The sequence below is a fragment of the Paramisgurnus dabryanus genome, chromosome 4 (genome assembly GCF_030506205.2).
Source record: "Paramisgurnus dabryanus chromosome 4, PD_genome_1.1, whole genome shotgun sequence".
Classification (NCBI taxonomy): Eukaryota; Metazoa; Chordata; class Actinopteri; order Cypriniformes; family Cobitidae; genus Paramisgurnus; species Paramisgurnus dabryanus.
Genome location: NC_133340.1, coordinates 22,461,842 through 22,474,592, shown reverse-complemented (window position 1 = coordinate 22,474,592; position 12,751 = coordinate 22,461,842). Strand labels below are relative to the sequence as shown.

The window sequence follows — 12,751 nt, the reverse complement described above, 5'->3', positions numbered from 1 at the left end:
AAACAAACTAATAAATATAGATTTTTAGTGAGAAAGTGCATGATGTAGGCGCAGTGAATTGAATAAAATAAACTCAATTACACAAAACAGGATATATACTGACATTTTTTGATAAGAGTCCCTCTCACAGAAAATATGGGCTGCGTTTAAAGTAACAAATATTGCATGTACTAGGATAAACATAATGTTGTGAATTATTATGCTATGCAATTATTTAAAATATTAAAATCTTCCCCTGATAACAGGTATTTACTGCCAGAAAATATCTGCATCTCGTGTCATTCAGTGATCTTCTGCACTGTTGATATTATTGTTTATCAACTGGGTACTTTTCTTATCCAGCCCAACTTAGCGAACACATTTAGTACAGCGAATACCTTCTTGACCTTACTTGAGGTTAATCATTCAGATCAACACTGGTGCTTGTGGTTTGAACCAGCAGCTGTTTATCCAGGTCAGATCTTTAACCACTAAACCGTATCACCCCAAAGCAACAGCAGTTCATTCGTGCTTGAACCCACAAATCGATCAAGCACTAGCTGTTGAGACTATGTAGCAGTTTTTCCTCTCTTTCTCTTGCTCACCTACTTTGACGTTTTAGTGTCACTCTACAGAATGTAATTAGTCAACTTATTGTTTCATTGAGGTGACTAGAAAACTTACTAGCAACAAAATGGCAAATTAAACAGTTGTATTCAATTAAACATACATTCCAGACTGCTGACTTCTGTACGGATCTGGCCCGGAGCCGTCTGATGTCTGGGAAAGGCCTGTTGAATTTTTGTCAGAAGCATTTCTTTCGGTACATAGCATAACATTCGATCTGAATCCAAACCCAAAACTTTCCAGACCACATTTCCAATCTCTCTTCCATTTTTTGACCATTTCCTATTGGAGAATGTCCTTTACCCATTTACGATAGCTGTGACTAAAAGCAGAAATCTTCTGAGCAAACAGATTTTAGTTTCTCTTAGTGTTTCTGAAGGTCTTGAAAAGATGTGAATCTTAAGAACCTGTAGCTCTAGCTGGCAGAGATCGCTGATAGCTGGCCAAGTTCCTGGGTTTAGGGAACACACATACTGATAAAAGATATAAAATAAAGACCTTATAATTTGCTCTAAGTTTTATTTCTTTCGTTCAGTTTTTGCAGAAGTGAAAATTGTAGATGTGTTCTCCACATTCAGAAGTTGCTGAAGATTTCTTGTTTCTTGCTCCAGTCCATAGGGGGCGCTCTCTTATTGGCCCGTTTGGCCAGGGCTTTTTGTCTCGCCTCCGCTGCGGTCAGGCTTAGATGCAGACCGTTCTCCCTGAACGAGTCTGCTGGATGCTGCTTAGATTTTCCATCGCGATGAACGTAACGGATCTCATCGCTGGAGTAATGGTCAGAATCGGTGACCTACGGGAAAAAAGCTAAAGTTATAATTCGGATGCATTAACATTTCAATTAAATGATAAATGTTGAGGTTTTCATCGTAATATACAGGGTTCAGCCGTGATAAAATACACAATAACTGCTGAGATAAAACCTCTTTACACTCAAAGCAGAATAGCATGGTTTTTTGTATTGTATATCACATGAAGAACACAAGAAGAGCTCAGATGCAAAACCCTCATGCGCTCGCATGGACATTTTTGCCCATTTTTTTTTTTGTCATTTTGTCTGTGTTTCTAAAGTTGAGTATTTATATTTGAAATTTTATATTTTACTCTAATTTGCTTTCATTAATGTTTTTTTTTTAAATAGTTATGCAAAATGTTACACTCGGGTGCAGAAGGACAAAAAAATGTCCCCATTAAAACTAAACATATTACTCTGTGTGCCATTTAAACATAAATCATACATTCTATATAAAAATGCTTTCAATTTGTTGGCAAGGATTCGAAATGTCAAAAATTTCGTGAAATGTCAAATGTTTCGCAGTTATGATCAGGTTTGACTCTGGCTTTTGTCATTTTAAAAAAAAAAATCTGCCACTGTTCAAAAAAATAATAATGCATCAAAACAAATTTATAGACATCCAAGATATAGATATCCAAGACTGTAATAATTTAAAAGACTCACAACCCAGTGAGGGTTAAGTGCGTCTGATAAGTTTTCTTGTAAATAAGCATTTTTTTAATCAGGCTTAATGTTTAGGTTAAGTAATTGTACTTTAACACAATGAAAAGGTTATAAGTCAGTAATTGAAATACCTTAGTTTAACAAGTTTACTTTTATAGTAATTTCTTTGGCATTTAACACATTTGAAAGTCTTTCGCTGCAAAACCCTCTAAGTACAAGTGTACAAAGTACAAAAATCTCCACTTTTTTAAACAAAGTCTCCAGTCACTCTAGACTGTCTTTTCTTAATAAAGGCTCAACAATTTTGAAAATATCCTAATATTTTCAGTAAACCTCCTTTAACCAGGTAAAAAAAACTTTTCCATCTGAGCTCTTAACAACAGATTTTGAATTTGTTTTGTAATATTTAATTCACCTGCTTGTGCTTAAATTTTTAACATTTGTTACCAAATTGTGGTAACACTTTACAATAGGTTGTTTTTGTTAACAATTAGTTAATGCATTAGCTCACATGAACTATTAATGATGTCAGCATGTATTAATCTTTGTTCATGTTGATTTCGGCAATCACTAAATCAAATGTTGTTACTGTTAACATTAATTAATGCACAATAAACTACCATTAATAAACAAATATAAACTAATAGTGTATTGACATTAAGAAGAATTAATTTATGCTAAAAACTATATTGTTCATTGTTTGTTCATGTTAATGCATTTCCTAATGTTTACTAATACAACCTTATTGTAAGTGTTACCCAAAGTGCTCGCATATAAACATACAGACCTTGTTGCTGGTTTCAAAACTGGTCAGTTCAGCACTAATTTCTGATAACGTGGAATGGGAGGAGGAGCTTCCGTAACTCTTGTGCCGTGGAGAGCCGTTGATCGGTGGATCTGTCAGTGTTATGTTTATGATGGGTGGAGAGATCCTGGAGACGTCTGTGGCAGGTGAAGCAGAAACGGTGTTCACTGTGTTTGAATGCTTCGGCTCTGTACTCTGTATTATTGGCCCATCCACACAGTCTTCTGTGTAAAAAAAATTAAATTTTGGTAAAAAAAACGAACACGAATATTAAGTGAAGGCCAAACAACTCTACTTCATCTTCTCCTTAGACATTTGTGTAACAAATTCCACTTAGTTATCAACAGTAATTCATTTGTGTAGTATCAGTGTTTGCATAGAGCTCTACTGATGTTTGCATAGTGTATCCTTCATGTTTGCATAGCGTTATATGATATTTAACATGGTGCCAGTCATGTGAGGCTATATAAATATGCAGAACTTGGATAACTGTGTTTGTGTATCTTGGTAAATTTAAAGTGATGGACTTTTCCAGAACTCCTTGTAGGAAATTTCATCTCACAAAAATGCTAGGTTATTTTCAACCCAGCTTCTGGTCAAAAAGGGTTCCCCTTTAACCTATGCTGTGTTATTTTAACTCATTGTTGGGTCAAATATATGCAGTTTCTGGGTTAATTGAACCCAACAGCTGAGTCTGTCCCTTTTTGACCTACATTTTTAAGAGTGTATGAATTTTAATACACCGTACTGTGCTGTACCTTTCAGATGAGTAGACGTTGGGGTGATTCCCAGGTTTTTAAAGAGCTCATCTGTGTCAGGGTCGACCACCAACAAACGGGTTTCTCTACCACCAGCTTTGATCAATGCCACCACCTCAGCATGACGCAGTCCCTTTATACTTCTGTTATTCACCTGAAAATTAGAAAGAAATCGACTATCAACCAATTCGTAGACTATATATAGTGTAACATCAGAGTAGGGGATTTCAAAGACAAAGGCGAGGATCCCCAAATAGGCCGATCTTCTTTTATAACAGTTACAAGAGAGACAAGGGATGAGCCATTAACCTGATAAGGAACACTGTGCCGTACACGGCACACCCCCTCCCTTGCACTTGAGGCTGCATTACGTCATTGTAACTTTGAAGCATTAAATCTTCAAAATATACGGTCATGCGGCACATCGTTGTAAAGCTTAGACTTTCGGGATTCCAATAAGCGCACACAGAAAGCATAATATGATTTTTAGCAGTCATAAAACTGTAATCTAGTTGTTAGTTACCTGAACCGGGCGGCGCCGATTTAGGATATTTACTTACCTTCAAAATCTTTCCTTTATCCGCTTCGGTAAAATTGTCCAAAACAAATTGTTCATAAATCCCCAAAAGTCCAAGGAAATGGAATATCCAAGCCTTTTAATGCAAAACGATTTGTTCATCTCACAATCTTGAAGTTTCTGACCGAATTACGATATAAATAGTGTATACAATAAGTTCACTAACAGACATTCGTTCGAATCTCACTTTTCATTCACGATTTATAATGAATATATTCGGATGTCATGTTTATTGTGCAACGTCTGAGGAACAAATGCGCCCCCTTGTGGATTTTCAGCCGTTCCATAAGAGGCTACAACAGGAATGTCTAAGGATTTACAAATCCTTGGGAACTTTTGGGATAACTGCATTACATATATCACACTCTGTGTGCTTTTTAGATATTTTATAAAAAAATCTTACATATTGATTTTGATTTGAAGTACATGCATGAAGCATATGACCAGCAGATGGAGCGCAATGCTGTTACTTCCACTTTCTGAGGAAGTTCCTCTTCCTCTCCTTGAAGAAAGTCATAACTCACAAACTTTCATCTGACAACTTTCTCTTGTTCTCCAACTATTTCTCTGACTAATAATAGAGCTTTGGGTGTGTAGGTTCCTGCTTAAATGCAGAATTTGATACACAAACCTTAAGCCTGGGCTATTTCCTGATCTCCTCTGTAGATCTGAGGAAGGGAGGAGAGACTTTTGTTTGTTTGATGACGTTCTCATATGGAGCGTGACGTCTTTCGTGACTATTTCAAGTATATGTTTATCTTAAACTTAAAACTGAGAAATGGTCATTTTGTAAGATCATTTATGAAATTACGATGTGCAATTTAAAATAAAGACAATAAAGTTCTTATAAGTCTAAGATTTTCCTTAAATGTTTTTTTTTTTAAGCTTAAACAATATGGGTCGGTTTCTCAGACAGGTCTTATCCTAGTCCCAGACATCTGCCTAAATTGAAAAACACCTTCCACTGACATATCTTAACATTGTTTTGTCTCAAGATGCACACCAGTAGTGTTTATTATAAAATATGTTTGTAAAAACTACTTAAATGTCCTAATATAACTAAGGCCTAGTCCTGGATTAATCTCAACCTTGTCCAGGAAACAGCCCCATATATGCTAAATATCAGGGATTTAAATAGTAGGGACTACTAAGCAATTATTAGTAGCATTTGCTAAAATATAATTATATATTTATGTATTATCGCGTTTTCAACAAAACTTTAACCCCATAATATTAAACTTTAGCATATAACTTTTCTTGCAAACATTTCTACAAACATTAATGACTCCTCAAATAAAAAATTTTAAGGAGAGATTTGCTGCTTTTTAAATGATCAGACGATTTTATTTTTGGGTAGAAATTGAAGGGTGGACCAGAATATCACAGAGAAATGTGTACTGTACTTATCGACTTTGTCCAATAAAACATAACTGAAATAATGTGATATTTTTCCATTTTTATTTACATTATAATTATAACTTGTATAATTATAATGCTTGTCAGTCATTATTACTGATTTGTCTGTTATAATTAGGAAGAATGCCTGCACTGTAATAAGATTTGTTGTTTCAACTTAAAAAAGTTAGTTATCTAGTTGTTTTCAAATTTCGAGTTAATTCAACTTAAAAATAGTTTTTTAATTGAATTAACTCAAAACTTTTCCTGTCTTAAAACTCTCTGCACATAAAACAAACCATTTGCTCTAAAACAGGATCAATTCCTCAGAAAGCCGACAAAACGTTCATCTTCCAAAATGTTTTCTTCCCTTCTCTTTTAATAATCTGACTCCAAAAGCAGTTTGATCCAATGTAATCTAGTGCTGCTAATCTGGGCTAATAAAGCCTCATTCGATTACCTCGATAAGACGATCTTTTGGCTTCAATCCCACACGCTCCGCTGGGGAGCCCGGGTCCACGGAGCGGATGTACTGGCCCGCACGAGATTTTTGGCAGTGCAGGTTGAAGCCGTAGCCGTGCTCGCTCAGGGTCATGTGATACAAGCGTGGACGGAGGTCCTTGGTTACCACGTCCCTCTCTGATAGTATCTCATCCTGGACAGAGCACAAGAGATGTGACCAAAAATCATAAAGCTCTCACACTCTCAGAAAATTTGGTAAATGGTATGTAAGTTTATAGAATGCAAAAACATAAACTGCCGCCTTTTCAGGACAGTGTTTCTTGTTGATTTACTTCAATGATACAATATCACACATTAAGTTGCGCAGATTGTGAATTTTGCATTTACATTTAGGGAATTCGTCAGACGTTTAATCCAAAGCGACTTACAGTGCATTACAAGGAAGGTACACATAATTATCAGTATGCATGTTCCTTGGGTTCGAACCCACGACCGCCATATTCTGCACGTCTGAAGACAATCACGTTCTAGAATTCTCTGTCATTTACCAGGACGTGTGCGCATGTGTGCGTGACCCATGGCTCATTTCCTTCAAGAACCGAAACACGCCCGACAGGAATAAGGGACATTCTGTGAGAGAGTGTGTCACTTCCTGTGCTAAGACAATACAAGGGTGTTGTCTGTTTGTATCCCATGGGATTGAGTGACTGCATAACCTCGCCTTACATACACAGCTGAAAACACACAAAACCTGCAACACACAAGATATGTGTAACCTCCTGGGGGTGACAGAGCGGTTAATCCAATCTTATTGGGCTTTCAATGAGAACATACACACACAACACTCACTGAATTCTGGGAAAATACCCAGAAATCAGACACCAGCTTATTCGCCAATAGAGTATGGGAACAAAAAGCAGGTAAATGAGAATTAAGGTCACACGGAATGGGACTGAACGAGAGCGAGAGAGTGAGTAAAAAAAAGATGGTCTTATTGTAGTGGGGAGGGAGCATTGCTCATGGACGTATGAGAGACCAGATCGACATAGAATATCAAACCCTGTTACTGCAAAGGAGTAATTTGATCAGTTTGCTTTTTTATGTGACCTTTACTGAAATAAATAGATGCATTATCATTTAAAATAAGTGACTAATTTTTCAGTACCTGTGTTGTTGTTTTTGTTTGAGTGTGGTCATAGCTGAAGTCGGTGCTGGTTTCGGCACTGTCTGTAACGTTGTCTTCAGTGTCAGGTTCAGTTTGTGGTTCAGTGCTGGCTTCAAAGGATGCAGTCTTGGGTTCAGAAGGGGAGGAGGGCAACAGGTACAAAGACGATGTCAGGCGAGCATGAGCTCTGTACAGCGGAGAGCCATTCAACACTCCTCCAGGGGCACTGGGACTCTAACAAAACCAGAAATAAAACATGATGAGAACATAAACTTAAACATCAGGATTTACATTTGGCAAAACACTGAATCCCTCATAATGCACTAGAAATCCTGAAACTTTACAGGTACATACAGAACCAACAACAGAAATGGGTTCAGTAGGTCCAGTTTGATTTCTTAACTGTGTTGGAAAAGTGACGCTGAAAAGATTGTTTGCGAAGCTAAAAACAAAACATGATATAATTCTGATTGGAAGTTGTCATCCCTATGTTCTATTCCCAAACTCTTGATGTGTAACCTCTAGAGGTAGGTGCACAATAGTGTCTCATACTGTGGATGAATTAAATACACTTGGCGAATAGAAACGATCACTACTGCGCAGACTGTCAGCAGCCATTTTGGAGATATTTTGGCTTAATTATTTACAATGGAACTCTATAGAGATGCGTTGTCCATTTTTTTGAGTCTATGATAAAAACTTTTAAAAATAAACATAGACAATGCATTAAAAAAATGTTGAATTACTAAACCAATTTGCTAAAATAAATCCTATTACCTAATGCTACTTGACAGAGAGAGACACTCTATAGCTTGTTTAAATATAATCTATACTTACAATATTGTACGATGTGACACAATGGGTCTCATTGACTAATAATTGCATACGTTTTTCGTATTTATACGCACATTTGAACTTCTCACGAAAACATTCCACCTAATTCACAACATGTCCGTACACATATGAATTTGTTCTTTTACTCATTAATGCTGCGTTCACACCAGCCGCGGTAGAGGCGTCAAGCACGAATGATTTGAATGTTAAGTCAATGTAAAGACGTGTTGACGCGTGTCTGGAGGTCTTGCAGCGCGAATTCGTGCGAATTGAGGGTTGACGCGGAAAACGCACGAGTTGAAAAATCTGAACTGTGGGGGAAAAATGGAGTAACGTGCCACGTTAACCAATCAGGAGCTTGCTCTAGTAGTGACGTGATTACAGGAAGCGAGCGGAATCACAGAAGCCCCTCCCATGACGCGAATTTTCGCGTGAAAGTGTCGATGACTAGAATTTCATGCGCGGCTTTCACACGTGAATGAAGTGAGTACAAAATGCATACTACACGCCCAAACCAGCTCCATATAAGGGCTTTCCAGAGCGCTTGTCCACAGAAATGTTTTTAAAGTTTCTCACTGGAGCAAAAAAATACATGATCATATTTAAGTATAAGTTGTTCTTGAATTTTTCATACATTTAGAATAAATTTTAGTACAAAAGTTTGTAAAATCATGATTTGTTTGTAAAACGCATATTTTACGCACAAATTTGCATGTACGCATGCCTAGTAAATGAGACCCAATGACTCAAATGCTGTTTTTGTTAGTAAATCTCCAACACTATTCCATGGTTGTTGTACACAACCACAATTAGAAGATCTGCACCTTTACAAGATTACTGGTGCTGATCCTGTTTCCATCTGCTACCTGGACAGGTTTCAAGAAACAGACTTACCTCGCCTGATCTGAACAGATCAAGACATTTAGATATCAGAGAGAGAAAGAGAAATGGGGGAAGAGAGAGAGAGATAGAGAACAAGCATCTTTTCATGGATTAAATTGATCCTGGATTACTTTGGTCTAAGTAAAGTCTTAGTTTAGCGGCTTTGGCAGAGGTGTTAAAAATTTGTAGTGTGTGTGTCGAACACTAAACAGTGAATGTTTTAGGCACTGACAACAATAAGTTGATTTAAAGTGACGTTGCGGTTCTATGGAAAATAGTGGCCCTTCCAAACCAATCTGTTATAGCCTTCTTTCACATTTAAATCATTTTTGTATTGGTTGGAGAACCAAATCACAGCATAATGGGCTTTCTTAAAGTTTAAGCCAAATTATAATAAACTTTAAAAAAAAATTCACATAGCTACAAGCAACACTATGATGTGTCAACATTATAAGAAAATGCATGGAGTGCCAAATGCATAAAAGTTGAAAACTGATTTTGATTGAAGACATTAATTTTACCTTATTTATTAAAATCCCCTCTGAGCTCTGCCTGCTGTATGTAGGTGTGGCGCAGTCTCGAGGGGAGGCGCGGGGAGAGGATGCCGCTGAGGATCGCGAGGAGAGAGACCCCATCTCGATCGCCCTGTCTTCCGTACACGGGAGACCGTGAAACTTGAGGAACTCATCTGTGACCCGGTCTACTACCAGCAACCTGGTGCGGTGGTCCACTTCCAAGATCCGCTGGACAACCTGGCAGAGAGAAAGGAATGTTATGATACCACATTTATGTTTTGGGAAAAGATGTTACTGTAGCTCAGTGGTACATCATTGCGTTACCAGTGCAAAAGGTTGTGGTTTTGATCCCAGGGAACACACATAAATAATAATAATAATAATAATAATGCATACCATGTAATACACTAAAGGGTGGCTTCTAGGGTGGCCATTTGTGCCAGTTCCGCCGGACACGTCGCGAACATGTTTTCGGGTTCGTTCTCCGGAAGTCGCGTTGCTCGACCGCATATGTCATCAAGGTTTAATATTTCGGGTTTAATTTCAGAAAAGCAACCGTTACATTTCAAGGTAAGAATGAAACTACAATGATTGTACCCTAGTGGCTTCCCGGACATGGATTAGACTAGTCCTAGACTAAAACAAATGTAAGAGTCCTGGCTTAAACTAATCCTTGTCCTGGAAACCACCCCTACGGGTCGGTTTTCCGGACAGGGTTAAGATTAATCCAGGGTTAGGCCTTAGTTATATTAGGGCATTTAAGACGTTTTTTTACAAACAAATCTTACAAAAAAATACTAGTGTGGATCTTCAGACAAAACAATGCACTGAAAAAATTATTCATTGAATTTACTCAATTTTTTAAGGTAAATGGTTGCAATTAATTTATTTAAGCTACATTTAAACAAAAGTTTATTATTTTATTTTACTTTAATAATCTTTTTGTTTAAATGTACCTTAATTAATTGATTGCAACAACTTCCCTTAAAAATTTGAGTAAATTCAATGAATCATTTTTATCAGTGTGGCATTAATATATGTTACGATATGTCAATACAAGATGTTTTTAAATTAAGGAACCTCAAACATGCGTTTTAGGGACTAGGATAAGACCTGTTTAAGAAACCGCCCCAAAAGGTCATTTTGGATAAAATTTAAAGCACTTTTGAGAATAAAATAATAATTATTCAGTACATGGTACATGCCAAAGTATCATCTGTTTACTGTAAGCCTACTATGGTATTCCAAAAGTACTTGTGCCAAAATAAGGGAGGTCTAAGACACCAGTTGAAAACAAAGGTTTCTTTAACACAATGGGTAACATTGTGTTAGTACCACAAAGAGAACACAGATACTAGTAAAATGTACATTTATGCATTTTCTTTTATGATTTAATTATGTCCCCTGAGATTCGAACTTACAACCTTTGCATACTTGGTACTGCAATACTTTAAAAAATCTGCCAAATTCATAAATGAAAACGTATTACATTATTTTAGGTGGTCCCATTTTATTTCACAATTCATGGCTTTGTAGTATTAGTTACTATAGTAAATGTGGTAGATGAGGGTAAGTCATGTTTACCAAACTGTTTTCAGGTCAAACCTGAGGTGTTTTCCCAACATTAGCATACAGTGATACAGTTTTAAACAATGTGTCATCACTGTGGAATAAGACACTACTGCTGTATCCTTTGAGGATGCGCAACAGCAAGTAACTTAACAGTTTCTTTTTTGTGTTTATTAAAAACACTCCAAACATGTCAGGTTATGAAAAGCCTCAAACAATGCATCCCATGTGTATGCATCCACAGAAGTTGTTCATCAGGTTCTCCTCATTTATTACCTGCTGATGGGTTTCTCCTTCCACGTTCTCTCCATTCACCTCCACCACCCGATCGCCCGATTTGAGACCGGACAGATCCGCGGGGGAGCCGGGCTCGATCTTGCGGATGTATTGCGCTCCTTGGCTGCGCTCCCCGTGAAGATGAAACCCATATCCGCGATCTCCTTTAGTTAAATAACACAAACGTGGACGGAGCTCCCGCTCCAAAATCTCCCTCTCCAGAGTGTTCGCCATTTCCATTCACATCAATATTTTTGCATAGGTTGGCGTATAATATTTTGGCATTTCCTCGTGCATTTATTCCACATGCTGCGTCTGCGAGATAACCTTCATTTAACGAATTGTTAAAAATGAAAAAAATAAAAACGGCAACATTTAAACAGTTGGTATAGGTATAAAATATATTATAAGTAAACAAACTAATAACACTTGAATAAACCAAAGAAAAATAAACACGTAAAGTTCGCGTAAAATCTTCTTTGCGCTACATTTACAATAATAATAATAGTAAAACTAAGAAAAAGCCCAAAATTATTTTTTAAACTTTAATCTAGCCTTAAAGTTCGTGTTTAACGCTTTTCCTTTCACAAATTTTAACCGTTTCCTCTGCGTTCGCAATAAAACAAACAATAAACAAACGAATAAAAAATTAAACGTCGAAACTAAGTCCCAATAATCCAACTGTAAAGTTCTCCTCACCGCTTCCAATCCCACAAATCTTTAAACCTTTATCCTGCGTTTATTGGATTTAATCCTTTGTGTTGTAAAAAATATCTCCACTCCTCTACGTCGTCGACCACAAGACTGAATGTCAATCCCACAAACAGTCCCGAGAGTTTGACCCTTCCTTTAGTCCAGCCTCTGTCCGACAGTCACTTTCCTCACATATAATGCATAATATTCATCTGAAATGTTATCAATAATCGCAAATTCGGTTAAAAATAGATGGCAGCATCCGATATTAACTATACTTTAACACTGTCTGAGCATTTAACGCATTAAGAGAGATCAGAAGAACAGGTGGATGAGAGAAGCGCGTGTGCGTCTATTGGAGAAGTGCGTGCGCGCGCTTGTGCGTGTGAGGGATCGGACAGATCATATGTTAGATAACGCACAGATATACATGCGGAAACCTTCCTCTTTACATCTCTAAACCGAGCAGATCTGGGATCAACTCATGTAAATCACACATTACCCACAGATACAAAACTGATCCAGGAACAGTGACCGTGAAATAATGCAAACTGCAGTTGAAATATCATCTCGCGCACAGTTACGTAAAAGCATTTTTATATTACGATACTACTAATAAATATCTTGAAAAAATTATTTAAAGAAAAAATAAATAAAGTAAAAATACGTTATTTAAAATGGCATGGGATGATCTAATGCCATCTTAATCAGTTTATGTTAATAAGTGATTTTTTTAGCTGTACTGCTCTCTAGCGTTA

At 37.0% G+C, this 12,751-nt stretch overlaps 1 protein-coding gene across 2 annotated transcripts; it reads right to left on the bottom strand.

The window, feature by feature from the left end:
* Positions 1-6: 6 nt before the first annotated feature.
* nherf2 (NHERF family PDZ scaffold protein 2) lies at positions 7-12,658 on the bottom strand. 2 transcript variants are annotated; one of them, XM_065295135.2, is made up of 8 exons: positions 12,000-12,658; positions 11,301-11,627; positions 9,462-9,692; positions 7,225-7,458; positions 6,058-6,252; positions 3,626-3,779; positions 2,850-3,091; positions 7-1,396 (listed from the first exon to the last, which is right to left on the bottom strand). In XM_065295135.2, exons 2-8 carry the CDS (start codon positions 11,538-11,540, stop codon positions 1,181-1,183), a joined length of 1,512 nt encoding a protein of 503 aa, XP_065151207.2. In that variant the 5' UTR covers positions 11,541-11,627; positions 12,000-12,658; the 3' UTR covers positions 7-1,180. The 2 variants fall into 2 exon arrangements, with proteins under 2 accessions (XP_065151207.2, XP_073670424.1); XM_073814323.1 differs by having other exon boundaries at positions 11,301-12,658.
* Positions 12,659-12,751: the final 93 nt, after the last annotated feature.